Source organism: Hordeum vulgare, chromosome 2H (genome assembly GCF_904849725.1).
Source record: "Hordeum vulgare subsp. vulgare chromosome 2H, MorexV3_pseudomolecules_assembly, whole genome shotgun sequence".
Classification (NCBI taxonomy): domain Eukaryota; kingdom Viridiplantae; phylum Streptophyta; class Magnoliopsida; order Poales; family Poaceae; genus Hordeum; species Hordeum vulgare.
Window position 1 is genome coordinate 74,158,999 of NC_058519.1, and position 22,889 is coordinate 74,181,887.

Genomic DNA, 22,889 nt, shown 5'->3' on the forward strand with positions numbered 1-22,889 from the left:
GCTCGTCATTGCAGTTGTTGCCCAGTCCCAGGAGGCTTCCTCGTCGAACACGACGTCCCTGGAGACCAGGACACGGTTCGAGGGCGGGTGGTAGGCGCGGTAGCCCGCCGTGCCTGGTTCATAGCCAAGAAGCACCATGGGCTCACTCCTGTCAGCTAGCTTCGACAAGTTCGGTCGTGTTACCTTGACGTGTGCGACGCTCCCGAAGATGCGCAGGTGATGCACATTCGGTCGCCGTCCACACCATGCCTCGTGAGGAGTTGCGCCCTCGACGCTCTTCGTTGTGGACCTGTTCAACATGTAGATCGCCGTGGTTACTGCCTCGCCCCAGAAGCGAGCCGGCACTCCCTTGGCCTTCAGCAGGCTGTGCGCCATGCCGACGATGGTTTGGTTGCGGCGCTCTACCACGCCGTTTTGTTGTGACGAGTGTGGCGCTGTAAGCTATCGTTTGACGCCTTTGTCGGCGAAGTGCTCGCCGAGGCTTAGGGAGGTGAACTCGCCTCCCCGGTCCGTGCCTGGTGGATCACGACCTGGTGCCCCCGCCTCGTGCGGCTCCTCCCCCGTGATCGCGGAGGGGTGAGGGAGCGATCGGCTTCCCCCTCGTTGCCGTTGGGGGGCACGGCCGCGCTGGCTTCCTCCTTGCCTTCGTTGCCTGCCATCGTCGCGGGGATCGCTAAAACAGGCTCTGATGCCAATTGTCAACGTTACCAACGTCGGGGATCGATCGATCGAGGAGGTAGACAGGGTAGACAAGGGTTTTTGCACTACGTACAAGCTGTAGCTTTTCTCGTTTCTTCTCTCTGCTATTTATTCAGTACAAGGGAAAGATGATGGCCCGGCGGCTACTCCTACTCCGGCGCCAGGAACCCGAAGACTCGCGCCATCCCACGAGCTGGCGTCGTGGCTCAACTACCCTAGCTACAATGGCGCACGCGACCTGGTGACCATGCCTGCCTCCTATCCTCTCGGCACGCACACACACGAAGGTTTGTGGGCTCGAGCGTCTACTCGTTATTTGCTAAAAAAAAGGAAGACTCTATCTATGCTAACTGACAGAGGCAGCAGGTGGAGTAGCTAACAAACCCACGCCCTGCATGTTCGGCTCCATCATTTGTTTTCCTTCTTTCGTCCTAGGACGTTGCTCTCTTGTTAAATGGTTCATTAAATCAAGCTAGCTTACCCGATTTCCACGCCCATGTGGTGGAAGCATCTATACTACTAATAAAGGATCAAACGAAAACTTCTCTAAGTACACACAGCTATTACCCCCATAAAAAACAAACACCAATCACCACCACACAATTAGTCAACAAATTACAATCTAACGGCCTTTCACCATCCATGCACCACGACGGTGTGCAATTACCAAATTAACAAAGGCTGACCGTGCTCCACCTCCTCCTACAGCGAACAACTGTTCCACCTCCCCGGAAAAAAACGAGCCAATCAACTACAGAAATTTAGGCAGAATTAACGGCAGCCACACGCCCTGTCCTGCAGCATCGCCGTCGCCTCCGCCTCCGCCTCCTCCTTCCCGTCCGCCTGCGCCTCCAACTCCCCCTCCCCGTCCGCCTCCGCCTCCCCCTCCCCATCCGCCTCCGCCTCCCCCTCCCCCTCCCCCTCCCCGTACGCCTCCGCCTCCGCCGCCGTCGCTCCCGCCGATCCGGGTGTCCGAGGACACCTCCCGCTTCCGCTACACCAACCCGACGGGCCACCCTTCTGGGCTCCGGATCGCGCACATCGCTGCCGAGGCCATGCGGCTCGTCGGGGGTGGGGGCACGCGGTGGGTGGTGCTCGTGGACGATGACATTGTGCTCTCCCCGGACAACTTGGTGGTTGTGCTTGGGAAGTACGACTGGAGGGAGATGGTGTACGTCGGGGCCCCGTCGGAGAGCCACTCGGCCAACAACTACTTCAGCCACGGCATGGCGTTCGGAGGCGAAGGCGTCGCGCTCAGCTTCCCCCTCGCCATTGCGCTCGCGCGGACGCTCGATGTGTGCATTGAGAGGTACCCCAGGCTTTATGGAAGCGACGACCGCCTCCATGCTTGCATCACAGAGCTTGGCGTGCCCCTTTCACGCGAATATGGATTCCATCAGGTGTGGAGCTATATCCTTCAACTTTTGTTCGGCACTCAACATTTTTTTTGCTATTTACAGCGCTTATCTTATTTGTAGAGATCTTATCAAATGGCTATAAATCTCATCCGAGCAACGCAATTGGGTCGCTTAGCCTGTCGTGCTATGTAGATTCTGCTAGCAAACTGTAGTTCTCAGGCGCGCTCCTCCCCCCATTCCATGCTTCATTAGTGCAATGTGACATGCTCTTCATGTCGACTGAACGAATATGGGGATTGCTGAGGAATTAGCCCCACCATAGATCTTGTTTTGCAAGTTTTGATGTTGATGCGCTGTTTTGAACTTTACTATGGGTATCATGCTTGATTCGTTATGAGAGAAACAAAGTTGATCCTTTCTCTGTGGTACCACCCTAGCTGTGTCATGTTTTGTTACCTCACTGGTTGTAATGCATGTACAAAAGTAGGGCCTTGCCAGAGTGTTTATGATAGTGAAAGCAAGTTTGGTTGGGCTTGACTGGTGCTTCCTTCTCATAGAATTTGCTTGCTTGTCTACTTTTTTTACGGTACTATATTTGTACATCTCTATGTTGAATAAGCAGTACATCATTAGAGAAAGAGACAATTACTGATCAAGTTGTTTTGCTTAGTGTGGGCAATCGACCTTTGACTACATATTTTGATTTTCTAGTTCATTTATGTATTATGGATTTGGAATTTTGAATACATCTCTCTAACCTCTCTGCTCTCCTATTGTATGTACTTTCTCTCTGATGTTGTAATCAGTGGGATATCAGAGGAAATGCCCATGGTATATTGGCTGCTCATCCAATCGCTCCTTTCATCAGTATCCACCATGTGGAGTTTGTGGATCCTATATATCCTGGATTGAACTCTCTTGAGAGCTTGGAGCTTTTTACGAAGGCTATGAAAACAGAACCCATGAGCTTCTTGCAGCGCTCAGTTTGTTATGATAAAAAGCAGAAGCTTACACTTGCCATCTCTTTGGGTTATGTTGTTCAAGTGTACCCCAGTGTTCTTCTTCCTCCTGAATTGGAACGATCCGAGCGGACTTACATTGCTTTCAATAGGATGAGCCAGAGAACTGAATTCGATTTTGACACCAAGGAAATTCAAAAGTCTATGTGCAAGAAGCCAGTCTTATTTTTCTTGAAGGATGTTTGGAAGGATGGGAACATAACTAGAGGCTCCTACATAAGGTCAAGTGAACGGGATGACCTCAAAAGGAAGGTGTTTTGCTTTAGGTCACCTCCTTCATCTGACATAGACGAGATTCAAGTTTCTGCGTCCCCATTAAGCAAAAGATGGCATCTGGTTCGTTCTAACATTCCTTAGAAAAATCTCCTCTACTCTTTCAACCTTCACAATTGCTAAACATCATTATTCTGATATAGGCACCAAGACGGTTATGCAGTGATGTGAAAGGATATGTTAATGGTACTCTGTTTATGTTTGTTCGGCAATGTGGACGCGGAGCATTCGGCTCAGCCTCTGATTCTCTTGATTGATGGAGATCAGAGATGTACATTTTCTGTCCAGATGATACCTACAAGATGTAGCTACCGTCCTACATTCTTTGGATCAAGTGTTCTAGAGGCTCTTTTTCTGCCTCAAGCACTTGGCAGTAATTGGTTGCTTCTATAATACTGTTAAACAAGCAAACAAGAACTTTCTTACGTGTACCCAGCAATTATTTTTTCTTATTTTTTTGTTTATGCTTTCTTTTATTATTTTCTGCTTTATTTAATTCCAGCAACTATTCCCTATAGCAAAAATGTGTGACATGGTCCAACACATATCTTACAGTATTTTAAATGACCACAAAAATAATTGGGCCCATTGGAATTTGTTTGGATTTTTTCATGGAATTTAAGAGCACTTTTAAATGCAAAAATGACTCTGTTTTGATGGTGGGGTCCACACCAACATCGAGGGTGATGTTGTTTTCCTTAATAATAATTGTTTTGGATTATTCCACAATTATTTTATTTCCATATAAATCAAGTGGCTTTTTACGTGGAATTTGAAAAGAGATATGAATTTCAACTTGATCATATCCAATTTAGCAAAATGATTTGTTGCTGATCATGGTCATCATTGTAGCTTAATTACAATGCTTACTGTAGCAAAAGCTGAGGATGTCACAAGACCAGCATACCCCAATAATAAGCCACAATTCTTCACCTGTGAGGTAGCTCTAGAAGCTTTAATTTCACGTCAACCGATTATTATGATTTGTGCTCAGCAAAGGACCTACCTATTATTATGATTTTACACTACCGTTTCTGTTCGCTGGTTATATATGTTGGGACTGTTGATATTTTTTGTGATTTGCAGTTACTCACAACGGATTTCTGTTTGATTTTTTGGAGTTTCTGCAGGTGATACCTCAATCTTTATATGCAAGTGCCAAAAGATCTCAGGTTGTATATATTTCCTTTGAAATATCAGGTTCTGTCCTGTTCTAATGCCAGATTATCTGTATTTTAAGCCTTTTTTCAAACATCGAATCTAGATATGATGCATCAAGTGAAGAAGTTAGGATTCATTCCAGCTTGCTGCAACCTTCAAGTGAGCCCAATGTTTCTCCTTGTCTTATGTTACTCCAAACATTTTTTCCATTATTCCACTGAATACATTTGTTTTCAATTTTTCAATGGAGTGCAAGTAATGTGTATATTGTGTGTGTTTCAATATTTTTGCAGCTATATATGTATATACTAAAATTTTAATATAAAAAGCAATTTATAAATTATTCGATTAGTCGTGCGTTGCACGTGCATGCTAACTAGTGTCTTTTGATAACGAAATACATATGTTCTATTAGGAAACATATCCCTAAATTCTAGGGTACAAATCATGTAAATGATGCTTCAGTAAGGTGATAAATCTCCAAAATACCCGGGTTGTTTCTCTTCCATAACGCATATGGCAATGGAATCATTTTCTCATGAGGCGAAAAAAGTCTAGACTTATGTATCATTTGTCACATGCGATACAATTCATTAATGCAAACATTTTTCCGACCAATGAAAACATTGCTATGTTTCGTAGTGGGAACATTTTTCACTGTAAATGAAATACTTGTATTGGTGGAAGCAGATTCCATGTGAGTTGCTTCATACAAAACTTAATAAAGCTTCCTTGGTTATCATCAGATGCATTGGTATCGATGTGCAATTTAATTGCTTCATAACATTAGTAAAGCTTCATTGCTTATAATTTAATGCTTAAATGCAAAAATATAACTTATATATGCTTCTTCTATGTCAATATTTTCTTTAATGGCAAACCAACAAATTGGTTGCTATACAAATTTAATAAACATTGGTTCAAACCTCACTGTTGGATGCTCGAGAGACTACTTAACCTATACCTATGCACTATATCACATGCGTTGTAGCAATGTGATATGGGGAGGATGCCGACATGTTGCCTCTTTCAACTGGTGGTACAACAACGGTGGCGACACACATCTAACTATGGATTTTCCTTGAATGATTTTTTCCCGCTTGTCCATTATACATAAGGCATATCGTTTAACCGACCAGGCGCATGTTGACTCTTGATCATACACACTTGTTTGCCTTGCTTCATTCTTAGAGTGTCATCTGAAAACATACAATATGTAATATATTAGTTAATCCAAAAAGGGGGATCAGGGGGAATAAACAGATAATTCTCATGTCTGATGAAAATAGTTGTATGGAAGCAAGACATTGGAATAAGAAAGCTTATTTGTTGAAGACAGTACAACACGAATGTAGGAAGCGTGATAATATGAAAACTCAACATTAAAGAACTTGGTATGAAAGTATATTTAATAGGTGAACATAAAGTAAGATTGGTACCATCCTAAGGATGCATCTATTGTGTCGCCAACATACAAACTGAACCGATTACAACTTGGATAGAAATAATTTCATAGATTAATGAAAAACAAAATGTTCATAGGAAGCATGAAAACATGTGTACTCGACATAATGAATCATGGTATGAAGCATAGAGATTTGAGAATAATGTATAAAAAACCTAAGCATGGTAGCAAGATGAGGATGCATTTGTGGTGTCACCAACTTTCAAAATAGAATCAAATTTCTGTCAATAAAAAAACAGTTTTTCTAGTCCCCCGACACAAAGTAATTACAATACAGTAGCACGAGGCAAAACATAGGAAAATAATACAATGGGTGGATTACTAGTGTTAGTTGGAAGCATGAAGTTTTTCAAAATGAATCAGCCATCAAGTATGGACGCATGCATATTTCTGGAAGCTCTATATACAGGGTAATCGAATAGTTGTATGCAAGCAAGAAATTAAAAATAAGAAAGCTTATTTGTTGACTCAAAACAACAAGAATGTATGAAGCATGAAAATGTGGCAACTCAATTTATGGATCTTCATATGAAGCACATGTCATTGATGGTATTAGATAAGAAAGTAAGCTTGGTACCATTATGGGGATGCATCTGTTGTCACCAAACGTACAAATTGAACCAATGACAAGTTTATGGTTGGAAGCAATTTTTAGCGCGACGAAACTTAATGTTTACTATGTAGAAGCGCCCTGGTTAGAAACATGATAATGTACATGGTTCATAGGTAGCGTTACTTGGTAGCATTGATATTTGAGAAATACAATGAAAACAACTCATACCTCCAAATGGAGAGGCACATTTACCGAAACTCTATATACATTAATCAATTTAATCCCAGTATGGTAAAATTAAGGGAAGCATGAAAACATGGGAATGCAACATAGGTAATCTTTGTATGAAGCATGTACAATTGGTAATGGATAGAAAACCGAGCTTGATAGCAAGACGAGGATGCATCTTCCTTGTCATCAACTTTCAAAATACAACTGATCTTGCTGATCACAAATGGAAGTAGTTTTCTAGATGAGTGTAACCAATTGATTAAAAAAGTGCATTATAGTGTTAGTCAAAGCATAAAATTTGAAAATGAAGCAACAAAATTTGCCATCAATTGGATTCATATTTGTGGAAGTTCTATATATAGGAAGCAATGGAAGAATGTTTTCTCAACAACCTGAATTTTATTCAAAAAACTGAAGATTGAAACTAGGGAATATACACGATTTCCTGCCTAGATAAGTATGGGTGATCGAATTATCTAAAACTCCACCTACAAAACATTTGATGATAAATGACCTAATACATGAACAAAACAATATTAGGCAGACAATGAACATTTGAAATAACAATATGATGTGATTACATATATATTATCAGTTGGAAGCATGCATATTTGAAAATAGAATCTAAAGATATTGCCACAAAAATTGGGGAGCACATGTGCTTCTTGTACATACCAAATCAAAGATATATAGTACTTGAGTCCAAGAGTACACAACGGACTGCCCAAATTCGACCCAACAAAAGGGAATATAACAACATACACTACTGAAATTCAGAAATTTGCCGTCTGCCAAGGCAGACGGCAAAGGGGGCAACCACACACGGCAAAGGCTTTGCCGTCTGCCCCCTCATGGCAAAGTAGACGGCAAAAAAAAATCCGGTGAAGAGGCTCTTTGCCGTCTGCTTTCACAAAGCGGACGGCAAAGAATCTTTGCCATGAGGGGGCAGACGGCAAAGTAAATGGGACGGCATATATTGCAACGTCCCCGTTAAGTGTTAACGGCAGGCCTCCTCTCTTTGCCGTCTGCCTTCCCCCCTTTGCCATGTGTTGGCAGACGGCAAAGAGGGGAGAGAGAGGGGGCAGATACCCTCTTTGTCGTCTGCCTTCCCCCCTTTGCCATGTGTTGGCAGACGGCAAAGTGGGGAGAGAGAGGGGCAGATTCCCCCTTTGCCATGTGCCTTCCCCCCTTTGCCATGTGTTGGCAGACGGCAAAGAGGGGAGAGAGAGGGGGCAGATTCCCCCTTTGCCATGTGCCTTCCCCCCTTTGCCATGTGTTGGCAGACGGCAAAGAGGGGAACCAGCCCCTTTTTTATTTATTTTTTGTTATATCCAGCATTTTTAACAATAATCAGGATATATATATATATTTGACATAAATAAATTTATTTCCGTACTCATAACCATATTAAAATAACTCTCATCGATAGTGCATACATATTATGCAAGTTACATCCGTACCAAACCATATATTACACCAGTTTCATCCACGTGCATACAAAGTTTCATATATTTCATATACTACAATAGTTTCAATGCAACGCATGGTACAAGAAATCATCTTCAAGCATTCCATCAACCAAGCTTCCCGTGAAGTGAAGGTAATCTGCAAAATGACAAATAAGAAAGTTAGAAAAATAATACTGGATGAAGTAGTGTATATATAGGTTATTTCGGAAAGAAATTAGCTAAGTATAGACCATTTAGGAGCTAAGTAAGCTAATTATGTCATTTAGGTGGAACCCTAGCTAACTATAGGAGAAGAGAAAGAGAAGAAGAAGTAAAAGGAGGAGGAGGAGGAGGAGGAGGAGGAGGAGGAGGAGGAGGAGAAGGAGAAGGAAGAGGGGAAGAAGAAGGAAGAGGAGAAGAAGAAGAAAAGAAGAAGGAGAAGGAGAAGAAGAAGGAGAAGGAGAAGGAGGAAGAAGGAGGAAGAAGAAGGAGAAGGAGGAGCTCCTTCTCCTTCTTCTCCTCCTTCTCCTCCTTCTTCTTCTCCTCCTCCCTCTCCTCCTTCTTCTTCTCCTCTTCTTCTTCTTCTTCCTTCCTTTCATTTTTCCTCTTTTTCTCTTCTTGTCCCCTTCTTCGGGCTAAATTGGCTAAGAATGCCTTTTTGGAGCTAATTATGTCATTTCGAGGATAATTAGCTAAGTATAGGTCATTTTTTATTAAATAGGTCATTTAGGAGCTAACTAAGCTAATTATGTCATTTCGTAGGATAATTAGCCAATTTAGCCTTTTTTGGATGAGTCTAAGCTACGTAGAAGAAGAGATAGAGAAGAAGAAGTAAAAGAAGGAGGAGGAGGAGGAGGAGGAGGAAAAGGAGAAGGAAGAGGAGAAGAAGAAGGAAGAGGAGAAGAAGAAGAAAAAAAGAAGGAGAAGAAAAGAAGAAGGAGAAGGAGAAGAAGAAGGAGAAGGAGAAGGAGGAAGAAGGAGGAAGAAGAAGGAGAAGGAGGAGCTCCTTCTCCTTCTTCTCCTCCTTCTCCTCCTTCTTCTTCTCCTCCTCCCTCTCCTCCTTCTTCTTCTCCTCTTCTTCTTCTTCTTCCTTCCTTTCATTTTTCCTCTTTTTCTCTTCTTGTCCCCTTCTTCGGGCTAAATTGGCTAAGAATGCCTTTTTGGAGCTAATTATGTCATTTCGAGGATAATTAGCTAAGTATAGGTCATTTTTTATTAAATAGGTCATTTAGGAGCTAACTAAGCTAATTATGTCATTTCGTAGGATAATTAGCCAATTTAGCCTTTTTTGGATGAGTCTAAGCTACGTAGAAGAAGAGATAGAGAAGAAGAAGTAAAAGAAGGAGGAGGAGGAGGAGGAGGAGGAAAAGGAGAAGGAAGAGGAGAAGAAGAAGGAAGAGGAGAAGAAGAAGAAGAAAAGAAGGAGAAGGAGAAGAAGAAGGAGAAGGAGAAGAAGAAGGAGAAGGAGAAGGAGGAAGAAGAAGGAGAAGGAGGAGCTCCTTCTCCTTCTTCTCCTCCTTCTCCTTCTTCTTCTCCTCCTCCCTCTCCTCCTTTTTCTTCTCCTCTTCTTCTTCTTCTTCCTTCCTTTCATTTTTCCTCTTTTTCTCTTCTTGTCCCCTTCTTCGGGCTAAATTGGCTAAGAATGCCTTTTTGAAGCTAATTATGTCATTTCGAGGATAATTAGCTAAGTATAGGTCATTTTTTATTAAATAGGCCATTTTGGAGCTAACTAAGCTAATTATGTCATTTCGTAGGATAATTAGCCAATTTAGCCTTTCTTGGATGAGTCTAAGCTACGTAGAAGAAGAGATAGAGAAGAAGAAGTAAAAGAAGGAGGAGGAGGAGGAGGAGGAGGAGAAGGAGAAGGAAGAGGAGAAGAAGAAGAAAAGAAGAAGGAGAAGGAGAAGAAGAAGGAGAAGGAGAAGGAGGAAGAAGGAGGAAGAAGAAGGAGAAGGAGAGGGAGGAGGAGAAGGAGGAAGAAGAAGGGGAAGGAAGAAGTAAAAGAAGGAGGAGGAGGAGGAGGAGGAGAAGGAGAAGGAAGAGGAGAAGAAGAAGAAAAGAAGAAGGAGAAGGAGAAGGAAGAGGAGAAGGAGAAGGAATAGGAGAAGAAGAAGAAAAGAAGAAGGAGAAGGAGAAGGAGGAAGAAGGAGGAAGAAGAAGGAGAAGGAAGAAGTAAAAGAAGGAGGAGGAGGAGGAGGAGAAGGAGGAGGAGGAGGAGAAGGAAGTCTAGCAATTTTTGAGCTAACTAAGCTAATTATGTCATTAGATGGAAGTCTAACTATTTTGGAGCTAACTAAGCTAATTATGTCATTAGATGGAAGTCTAGCTATTTTTGAGCTAACTAAGCTAATTATGTCATTAGATGGAAGTCTAGCTATTTTGGAGCTAACTAAGCTAATTATGTCATTAGATGGAAGTCTAGCTATTTTTTATTAAAACACTAGAAATAACATACCTAAGTTAGGGTGAAGCACGGTGGCTCTGGCTTGTTTCACCTGGAGAAGGCTGCCCTGGAGAAGGCTCGACTGTAGAAGGGTCGTGCGATGCGTTTCGGGAGATATTCTGCACCAAACATCGTTTGCAATGTATAGTTAGCATAAGGACACTCTTAAGATCACTGCACTGAAATGAAACTCACCGTCCCCGCCACGTTAATGACTGGCATCGGCGGAGGGACTTGGCCGTTCTTCTCGCACATAGACTGTACATTTGGTTTTGACAAGTCAAACTTTTTATTTATTAATGAAACGGACATTCAAATGCAAGATTTTATATAACATGAAGAAGAAACTTACCACGAAGAGCTCGTATATGGCCCTGTTAGACGCATCATTCCGTGCCCTCTCCGCCTCCATCAATGCAGTCGTCCTCTCCTCCAGCTCCCTAATTTCCTTATCCTTATAAGCTATAGCCACCTGCATTGCCTCTCTCTCTTTCTGAATAGCAGCCTGCAACACAACTCATTGTTAGCAATGTAATCATATTGGTTCGAACGCACAACATAATGCGGAAAGATAGTTGAGTCCATTAAACTAACCTCGATGGCGAGCTCGACTCGCCGTGGACGACGTGTTATCTCCGGACTACTTTCCAGGGTCATCGGGGGTCGAAGGTCACTGGCGTCGGGGATTGGGGTCTTTTCGGTCAACAAGAGGCCGAAGAGGTGTCGGGGCTCGGGGGTTGGGGGTCAGTGGCGTCGGGGGTCGGGGTAGGGGGTCGGGGGTCGAGGGTGAGTGTTGTCGGGGGTCGGGGGTCGGGGGTCGAGGGTCAGTGGCGTCGGGGGTCGGGGGTCAGTGGCGTCGGGGGTCGGGGTAGGGGGTCGGGGGTCGAGGTTACCTATAAAACTTTCCAGGTTACCTATACTACTTTTCAGGTTACCTATAAAACTTTCCAGGTTACCTATAAAACTTTCCAGGTTACCTATAACTACTTTCCAGGTTACCTATAAAAGTTTTTTTGGTGGGTTAGTTTGCATCTAAACCAAACTAGCCCATGTGTTTGGATACTTTGGGAGCTAGTTCAGCTCCAACTAGCTAAAACTAGTTTTTAAAGAATTGATTGTCTTTTTGTATTATTTAGATTGGACATGTAAAATCATATGCACTCACTAGAAATAAATAGCTAATGTTACATCACGTAGTCCATGTGAGTGTCCAAAACAACACTTATTTAGGCAGTATTATATTTAAAAAACTATTATTTATAATAATATGTTTATTTCCTTCATAGTAATTTTGGTCTACTCAATTTAGTAACTCATTCTAGAAAAAAACTGAACAAACATATATACTATCATGCTTGATACTTAAATTGGGGCAGTATTTCTTTCTCTTTTCTGTCTTTAACTGTATATTACATGTACATTTATATTTATTTTTTATATATACTAGCCGTGTCCCCGATGGGCTGTTTTTGGAAAAAGCCGTATCCCGTGTCCCCGTATGCGTGTCGCCGTGTCCGTGTCGCCATGTCGGTGCTTTTTAGCCTAAAACAGCACAAGGTTGTGGACGAGAAACGCCGCCTTTGCATCTACAAAGTGTACAACACATGTGTTGAAGGAACTACTTCAACGCATTGCCCTAGATATCATTCTAAAAGGCAAAGATAACACATATGGCAGCAGGAATTCAATCCAAAACTCCTGGAACACAAGATTTAGTCCAAGATCTAAGATAAGAACACCAAGTTCTGTTCAGAATAGTGGGTACAGAGTCTCCACTACAAAATTAGAGGGCTTTGTGAAACCTTCACATCTCAACTTAGCTAAAAGACCTAGAAAACATTACTTAAATAAAGGTTAAGAAGACAAATTAACATACTCCTATGACTTAAGGGCCAGCTTTCCAGAATGGAAAACAAGTATATATAAGTCAAAATGGATTTGCCTATTGATATTTTTTCTTTATTGTCCCTCTTCAATCTATTTCGTTTGACCATGTGTATCGACCACATTACAGGTAGCTCACGCAGGTCCAAACCATCGAGCGCACGGCAGGAGTGATCCATGACACGGCAGGGGACATTGGGGTTATTTTTATCTTGGGCAGTTGGGCCCGATAAATCATGTTAAAATCCCCTGCTACCTGCAAGCTGCCTCCTTGCAGTGCAGTAAATTGTGCCTTCTATCATTTGATTACTTCTACATTCATCCAGTGTTCCTTTTGTGTGTTACTCTGGTTCAAAGAGCATTAAAATTTTCCTTTAGGATACAATTGCAGTTGAGTTGCACAGGAAAGTTTCTCTAACTCGGAAGTAAAACTAATAGTTCTTGCTTCCAAATTAAATCAGAATAACAATGTTTCCTGGAGATTTAGTGCAGTTATTCTTCTAGCAAAGTGCATCTGGCACAAGATTTGGAGAACAGCAACACTTCTGAAATATGAAACACGATCTGGATTTGGTCCAGTTACTATTCTAGCAAAGTGTCTTGTTTGAAACTTATCACAAGATTGCAAAAGTAAGAATCTAATAAAGAACTACTGAGATGATAAGCCAAAACTTACTTGGGCGCAGACGGGATGGGGCAAGGACGACGCAAGCTCAGCCGGGACGGGGCAAGGACGGGCGGGGCGGCGGCGCGCAGGCGGGGCGGCGGCGGCGGCGCGCAGGCTCGGGGCGGCGGCGGCGGACGGACGGGGCGGGGCGCAGACGGGGCGGGGCGCAGACGGACGGGGCGGGGCGCAGACGGGGCGGGGCGCAGAAGGGCGGGGCGGCGGTGGCGCGCAGACTCGGGGGTGGCGGCGCACAGACTCGGGGGCGCGGCGCGCAGACGGGGCGGGGCGGCGGTGGCGCGCAGCCGGGACGGGGCAAGGACGACGCGCAGGCTCGACGCGCGCAGCCGGGACGGGGCAAGGACGGCGCGCAGGCTCGGGGCGGCGGCGCGCAGGCTCGGGGCGGCGGAGCGCAGGCTCGGGGCGGCGGCGGCGCGCAGACGGGGCGGGGCGGCGGCGGCGGCGGCCGACGGGACGCGAGCTGGTACGGGACGCGAGCTGGTACGACGGGACGCGAGGTAACGTTGAAAGACTGCCTTTGCCGTCTGCCTTAGTTTGATTTGGGGTAACGTTGAGAGAGAGAGAGCGTTTGTACTGTCGATGCAAAAAAAAAAAAAAAACTGGGTACTAGCCTTTGCCGTCTGCCTTAATTTTCTTTGCCATCTGTGGGCACACGGCAAAGAGCTGGCACCTCTTTGCCGTCTGCCTTTGGGATATTTGCCATACGTTAGCAGACGGTAAACAAAAGGCACATGGCAAATCATCTCTATGCCATCAGTCTTTTCTTTACCGTCTGGCAGTTGTAAGCTGATGGCAAAGAAATTCTTTGCCAACCGTCAGCACACGACAAAGATTAGGCACATGGCAAATTTTCTGTTTCCAGTAGTGATATGAACATAGCGAACACTCAGAGTATATAAATATGTATGAATTCAGAGGGGGCGGTATATCAAGATTTCATGGAGTCAATACCTAGGTTAGATGAGGATGGTGCATGTGGGTAATGGGGATTGAGGAGGCGAATCCAGGGATCTTACTCACTTGATGGCTTCGTTCCGCAACCGGAAGGACCGTCTGCCATGGTGAAACATAGGCTGCGAGCAAGGAAGGTATTGTAGATATTTTGGACGATTACGAGGTTGTCATCACTTTCCTTGTGCATCTCATGGAGAATGCAAGGCGTAGCCACCGGATGGGATGACGCACGTCCTGGTCAATCTCAATGTCCAATGGGAGATGGTTGAATCCTGCATGGTGAATGAATCTAGGATGAGAGCTCGGCCATGGATATGCGGACGAGGACTGGAGGGGTGGGTATGGGGTGCTATTATTCCGAGAGTGGTTATGGTTAATAGGCGGCGAGAAAATCGCATAGATTTTGGAAACACATCCAAATCAATTTTGGCCGTGAGATGACCGCTCCATAGTCGTCTCACGACGGGTCTGAAGATTAGCTCCTATCAGACTTCTTCTAGAAAGCGTTTCCCAAAATATTATTATCCCTCACTTGGTGTAGGTTCTTAATTAATGGACGCGGCTTCGACGGGACGCCCAAGAAGCAGTCCAGAACAAGGAAGTACTCCCTTCGTTCCTAAATATAAGTCTTTCTAGAGATTCTACTACAGAACTACATATGGATGTATATAAACATATTTTATAATGTAGATTCACTCATTTTGCTTTCTATGTAGTCACCTAATGAAATATCTTAAAAGACTTATATTTAGGAACGAACGGAGTAGGTCATAATATGTGTTTTTCTACTACTACACTATTACAGGACCCCTTTATTAGTGGCGTGCGAAAGTGCCTACTAACGACGTTCTACGGGCAAAGGGGCTGTTTCGTTCCAAGTCACTAGACTTTTTTTAGTCCCAGGGAGTAAAGAAAAAAGATCCTCCAGTAGAGTTTTTTCTAATCCCTTAAGAAAAGTCCCTCATGTTTGGTTATATAGGAAAAAGGGGCTTTTTCTAGTCTAGTCCTTGTAACCAAACAGGGCCAAAGTGCCACCCGCACGTTGCTAGTAATGCATATATACTAGTGGTATGTTGTAAGCTTGCACACTGCGTCATGGCAGAGTACGCCACTAGTGTTCTAGGGGCGTTAGGGCATCTCCAACAGTTTGTTGGTAAAATATGTCATGTCATCAAGCAACACTTAATATACAACTATTTCAATGGGTTGTAGTTCTACTTTGTTCAATAGGATGTGAGATAATAAATAAGGTGCTCTCTTGTTCAACATTGGAGCTTGTGCAAGGGTGTTGGTTAGTTTACATACAACCTTGCTCTCTTTCCTCATTTATTGCATGACACATCATAAAAAATCCTATGTGTCAAAAAGTACCAACAACTATCTTAGGCTGGTTGTAATGGGTAGTATCATATACTAGTATCATGCATATGATACTAGTATATGATACCACATCTGTAATGCATAGTATCATATGTTAGTATCACAGGATGGTTCATTTATTGTCATGCAAGACACATAGTAGTACATCATTTAATATGATACGGTATCATGATATGATACTCAACCCTCTCTTTCCTCATTTAATTCTATGTCACCTAATCGAAATTGCCCAGTTGGCATGCATGATATTACCTATGATACTCCCATTACGGACAGCCTTACAACCATTGAAGATGCACTTAGTGGCATGCCTTTGTATTCACGTGCCATCAATACTTTCTCCAGGTATTTTTGTTTTGCCATGGTAGCATTTTTGTGGCTGTCGTGGCAGCGTTTGATGTATTATATATATAAATTTTTGTTTGACATTTCACATTAGTCCAACTATTGAAATTGCAACATACACGTGTTTACACAACACAATGATATCGTTGAATTTCATCCATGCATTTCACATGTTCATTTTGTAAAATGCAAGCATCATCTAGCTTCACGACATCAGGTCAATCGTGGGGTGGCTGGTGGAACTATTGAAGTAGCCATTGATGAATCTATGGCATGTCTTGAAGATTATGAGCACATAACAGACCGAGTCATATTTCGACAAAAGGAATATATTAATATCGCGGAGATACCATTTAGACCCATTCTCTATAACAACGTAATGTTGTAAATACATTACGAATGTACACATCCAAAAGACAAAAAGAAGAAGAAGAAGTAGTAGAAATACCCCACTTCAGTGATCAATTCCTTATAGTTACAGCATGAACCACCGCCTAGACAACATACGAAGTTCAAACTCTCAAAAAGTGATGCCTCCAAGAAGAAAACACTCCCTCATTTCAGGTTTATAGGGCTCAACTCAAAAATCTCACCAAACCAAGGTAGGGGTTAGTTCTTTTCACGCAGGATTCTACAAAATCAAGATTGTGGAAATTCTCCCACAATCTTCTTCTCCTGTAATCTGTCATCGAGTTCTTTTTGGAGATTGTAGTTTGACATTCTCGAGTGTGTTGTGTCTTGAAATGTCTCTACTGCCCTTTGACATAAATTGTTTGATTAGTTTTTACAACTTTGTTGTTTCTAACAGTATCTATTCGAATATGAGTATGAAAGTGATTTACGTATGACATATAAAATGCTAAATGTTAAGTTTTCTTCATTACAAAAGTCGATAAACTAAAAAAAGAATAATCTCAAGGTACGAGACTAGCATCAATTGCCTCGCGTGTTCCATTCATGGGACCATCATCCTATGGTGGTAGAGCGTTGGCGCCAGTAAACGGCAATGGAGGTTGCACATATGCATCATTGTCAAACTTGTCAAAATGATCATCACCTAATTTGCTATCACGGGTCCAATTGTGAAGACACATGCATGTAGTGACAATCATGTTCTCGGTCTCCGGTTTGTACCAAGGTATGCCTCCGAGAATTTGCCATTTCATCTTGAGAACACCAAATGTTCTTTCGATGACATTTCGCAAAGAAGAATGTCGATGGTTGAATGTCTCATATTTCCCAACTGGTGAGTGTTGTTGAAAAACTAGTACATGGTATCATTGCCCTTTGTATCGTGCTAGATAACCAACCCTGTTTTGATATTCGGAGTCGACAAGATAATATTTATCTATAGTAGGACATCAACAAAAGATATTTCTAATTTACAACATACCAACTTGAATATAACTGTATGGACACATGCGAGATATTACCTGCACGGGGTTCTGGAGAGTGATCATAACGAACTATGACATCGCTCCATACACGTGTGTCATGAACAAATACGGGCCATCTAGGAACAACAAATGTGAACCTCGTATCAAAATCACACATTGCCATAACATTTTCACTTGTGTAACGTTTCCTATTCTTGTGTTGGGGCTAGAACTCCTTGGGCACAATCACCTTATTGTGTGTTTCATCAATGTTTCCAATAGCATGTTGAAAATAAGGCCAAAACTTTGTTTTTCTAAGTACTGGGTGCGGTTCAAAGGAAGTTGGGTCAATTGGTCTAATGTAATCACAAGCCATGCGGTCTACACACTCCAAAACCTCGTGGAAGTTTTTGTTAATATCAAAACTGAAGCAACATTACTGATTATTTGAGGACACGCCCTGCGTACAGAACACTCATTATTTAAGGATACGTCATGCACTAGAGATGTCCACCATGCATACAAAAGCCTCATTTTTCGCATTCTCACATGCCCACTTATCATTCATCGTTGGACTTGGAGAATAAGGAAACACCCTCTTCTTCCCACTCTTTCCTTGATTTTAAATAGGGGTAACTTGGCCTTTGTGACTTTCAAACCCCGAGTCATCCTCCAAAATGATTCGAGAGGTATCACCTTGATACGATGGAGTTGGCACCCTCGCATGCTCATTTGTGACACAACATATATCAAATACTTATGACATTTTCTCGTCTTCCGCTAGTGGAGGATACCATAACTTAACAGCTTCTTGATGTGTTTGTAATCATATAGCACCACATGTTAACATCAAAAGTGAAGCAACATAAATTATTATTTAAGAAATGACAAGACAACAACAATACCTTTATCCCGAATACCCACCACTCATTTGTATTAGCAATAGTCTTCGTGTGCTCATCTCTTCCTAGGTCAGATGCTTACTAGATCAATGTCTTTGATGTGTTGAACTTTCTTGTACACACACTCCGCCTATTTTTGAATTGTCTAGTTGAATATTTTCTTCCAAAGCGTTCATTGAAATTTTTATGCAAATTAGATTGTCTATGTCTGACAAAAAGACGCCATTTCAGTTATTTGCTCGAACCTCCTCTACACACGCATTCATAAAAATTGTATGAGCAGCACTATACCAATTTGCTTTAGGTTCTTTGACTTTCTCCATCTACCATTACCATTCACCATTATCACATTATTATTGACAATATCAACAAAATACACTACATTACGACCAATATACACTAGCATTAACAATATCAACAAAAAAATGTAGCATCATTCATCCATCTAACAAATGAAACAATCCATCCATTCATCTATCCAATATTCATATCGATTCGACCATCTATGCATCAAAATCATTAGATTTTAGCTAAAAAGTAGAACAAATAGTTGGGAGAGAGAGGATGCTCACCGTGGAGGAGTGGAGGACGGGCTGCAATTTCGGGTGGAGGAACCGTGGGCAACTGATGCAGAGGGGCGAGAGGCGACAACTTCCCATTGTCCGTGCGGTGGAGACAACTAGGCGGATGACAAAAACACGGTGGGCGAGGCGGAGAGAACTTGGCGGGCAAGGCAGGGCCAACAACGGCAACAACAGAGAGTACCGGATGGGTGAGGCGGGGCCAGCGGCGGCGATGGCGGAGAAGACCGGGCCGATGATAACGACAGGGCCGACGAAAAAGAGGACTGGGCGGGCAAGGCCGGGCAAGTGGCGGTGACGTCCGAGAGGACCAGGCCAACAGTTGAGAGAGTCCAGGACTAAGGGGTCCTCGGGTCCCTTATCTGTTCTCATGGACCGGACTCCTGGACCGTTCGACCATCTTTGATGGTGTTGGAATCAAGAGGGCCTCTTCCAAAGACTTGGCGTACAATCAAAGGCGGTATAGTAATCAGCATATTCCTTTCTTATTGTAACTCACTTTGTGTAACCCTAACACCCCTAATATATATATATGAACCAGGGGTCCATAGTTCCTGAGAGAGCTTACGCTTATTACGATTAGGGTTTTAGACCACAACAGCCAATCTCGAGATAGATCAACTCTGTACTCTATACTACTTCATCAATACAACAATAGCAGGTCGTAGGGTTTTACCTCCATCAAGAAGGCCCGAACCTAGCTAAAACATCATCTCCTTCGTCTGTTGTTACCCATCGATCCAAGATCCACAGTTCGGACCCCCTACTCAAGATCAACTGGTTTTGACATTGACAATGGTGCTTTCATTGAGAGTTTCGCTGCGGGATCGTCAGAAGGGTCGATGGCTCGCATGGTCACCAGCGAAAATATCAAGGCCGAAGATATCTTCTTCTCCGACCAATCCCGTGTTTTCAGAAGTACCACCCTGCTCGTCAAAGCGACCCATCACCAGATCAATGGTTTCGCCCCAGGCCAGGGGCTCAAGTTCGGTGACTTAAAGTACGTAACCGATGCCCAACGCGATCTGATTCTCTTGGAGGGGTCTCACTCTCGGACAAAGAGCTCCGAAACTCCGAAGCCTTAACTTCGGGTCCTCTCCCCAAACTCGAGTCCAGGATGGTGCCTATTCTGATCCGGCCTTGATCCCGGCTCCAACCGCTGTGTTCGAAGGTCCGGGGGAAACCTCGCCCGGACACACTTATTATGCTGACGCATCTGAGGTGAACCCCGCCAGAGCTCCGAGGACTAGTTCGGCGAGTCTCCCGTTGTCAAACGAGATGTTGGTCTAAACCCAAGCCATGGATAGTTGAGACGTCTTGATCCCGATCCATGATCCTTCTGGCTCTGAGTCTAGGTGCAGGGAACTTTATTCCCCGCCCACCACCCACTTCATTGCCACTAGAGAAGATCTAGTCGGTTTACCTGATCACTTATGACTGCGCGGACCATCCGACCAGTATTCGGGACAGGGGTTCATCGACATTGGTACTCGACCCCATCGTTGATGGGTACCACCTCACGTGAGTCCTTAGGGATGGAGGTGACAGCCTCAATCTAATTTATGAGGACACGGTAAGAAAAATGGGCATTGATCCATCAAGAATCAAACCCAGCAAAACTACCTTGAAAGGAGCAATTCCTGGCGTCGAGGCTCGCTGCTCGGGCACAATAACTCTAGAAGTAGTGTTTGATACACCCAACAACTTCGGTAGCGAAGACTTGATCTTTGACATTATCCCTTTCTACAGTGGGTACAATGTACTCCTCGGTTGTACAACTTTCGCTCGCTTTAGTGGCGTTCCCCATTATTCATACGTCAAGTTAAAGATGTCAGGACCTACGGGTTTCATTATTGTCAATGGCAACACTAAGCGATCCCTTCGAGATGAGGAACACACTGCGGCATTGGTAGCCAAAGTACATGTTGGATACGCGGCACTAAACTCACAGCCAACCATCTAGGATAGCGAACGAGCTCGCACCCCGTTGCAGTCCCATATCACTCCCCATACTCAAAACGAATAGGGATATGCTCCCCATAACAGCACCTTGACTCCAGCAAAATAAGTGGTTCGAAGGCATAATTTTGCGCCTAAGATACCATGGGTGGCTATGGGGATGGACCATATAAATAACTTTTGTTCAGCTAAACCGGCTGTGGTAGTATCATCTTTGGCCACATGCACGTACCATAAAGGACCTATTTTGTATCAAGCAATGCATACATCGATGGCTTCTCAAGACCATCTTTCTCTAAAAACCATTGATTGAAGTTCTCCCATTTCAAGGAATATTTCGTGAAGAGTGAAGGCGCGGACGTGCAAGAGGGCGTTATAAAGAACGTCATGCCAGCTATATCAAACCCTGTGTAAACCTCTACTCTGTAAACTCTATTCTACAGTCGCTTGTCGAGTTCTAATTGCATGGATACAAGTTTTAAGGAACACTCTATGTGGTTGATGAGCTTTGCCTAATGTCTCTTCCTTTTTTTGAACTATTTTTCAAACATCAACACAAGCCTGTTTTTATGCACATGTTGGATACTGGCTAAATTTACGGGGGGCTTGGATGTCATGACCGCCCTTCGGACCATTACAATGCTACTTAACATTCATGTGTACGGAGTCTTGGATTCGTGTTATATGCATTGGTTCTGAATTATGTCTTGGGTCAGAAGTTTGGCCCCCCTGCTCGTGTGCTTAACTCTTTACGTGCCTCTTGTTTGGCTAAAGGGGTAAAGGGAGAACCGCTGCGATTGTACTTCTACCTAGTCTGGTGATGTACCTCAGTGGAGAAAGCCAAAAACTCACTTGCATAATAAGTGAGAACTGGTCTACGATCCGAAGAAAAGTGTTAAACTAGAGAACCGTTGGGGGTTCATCCCGTTCTGCGTAAGGTTTGAAATCATTCAAACCAAGTGATTATAGGTTCTTACACCACGACATAAGCTGATACGTCCATTTTGCATCATATTTTGTTATTGTTATTTATAGTATTTTTATGCATTTTTCCACTTGGTGGAGTAATTCTAATGTCTTTTCTATCATAATATGTAAGGTTTACATCAAGTGGGAGAATGTCGAGAGATGGAATTATGGACGTGAAAAAGCTACACCAGAGATACCTCTTCTGCACATCTCCGATTGGGATGAAACTTTATGGAGATTTACTTTGGAATAAATAAAAAATACTGGAGCGAAGAAGTATCGGAGGGGGCAAGTAAGCGCCCACTGGACACCAGGGCATGCCATCCCTCTAGCACGACCTGATGTCTAGTGGGCCCCCTGGCCCACCTGTGGCGATCATTGATACGTCTCAAACGTATCTATAATTTTTGATGGTTTCACGCTGCTATCTTGTCATCTTTGGATGTTTTATGTACCTTTTTATCTTTTTTTGGGACTAACTTATTAATTCAGTGCCAAGTGCTAATTCCTGTTTTTCTGTGTTTTTGGCTCTTTTCATATCTGATTTTGGAACGGAGTCCAAACGGAATAAAATCCCCGAAATGATTTTTTCCCGAACAAAAGAAGATCAGGGGGCTTGTGGGCCAAGCCAGGAGGGCTACAGGGAGCCCACAAGCCCCCATGCTGCAACCAGGGGGTGGCGCAGGGCAGGCTTGTGGCCTCCCTGGCGCCCACCTGACCTAGATCTTGCGCCTATATATTCCCTAAAAATCAGAAAAAAATCAAGGGATCCATGATAATACTTTTACGCCGCCACAAACTTCCATTTTCGCGAGGTCTCATCTGGAGACCCTTCCCGGTGCCCTACCGGAGGGGACTTTGGAGTTGGAGGGCTTCTTCATCATCATCATCGCCCCTCCAATGACTCATGAATAGTTCACTTCAGACCTACGGGTCCGTAGTTAGTAGCTAGATGGCTTCTTCTCTCTCTTGGATCTTCAATACAAAGTTCTCCATGATCTTCATAGAGATCTATTCGATGTAATCTTCTTTGGCGGTGTGTTTGTCAAGATCCGATGAATTGTGGATTTGTGATCAGATTATCTATGGTATATATTTGAGTCTTTGCTGATTTCTTATATGCATGATTTGATATCCTTGTAAGTCTCTCCGAGTCTTGGGTTTTGTTTGGCCAACTAGATCTATGATTCTTGCAATGGGAGAA

General features: G+C 43.5%; 1 protein-coding gene across 1 annotated transcript; it reads left to right on the plus strand.

The window, feature by feature from the left end:
- Nucleotides 1-373: 373 nt before the first annotated feature.
- LOC123425536 lies at nucleotides 374-3,606 on the plus strand. The gene is made up of 5 exons (XM_045109227.1): nucleotides 374-576; nucleotides 1,501-1,566; nucleotides 1,634-2,099; nucleotides 2,864-3,412; nucleotides 3,493-3,606. Exons 1-5 carry the CDS (start codon nucleotides 374-376, stop codon nucleotides 3,604-3,606), a joined length of 1,398 nt encoding a protein of 465 aa, XP_044965162.1.
- Nucleotides 3,607-22,889: the final 19,283 nt, after the last annotated feature.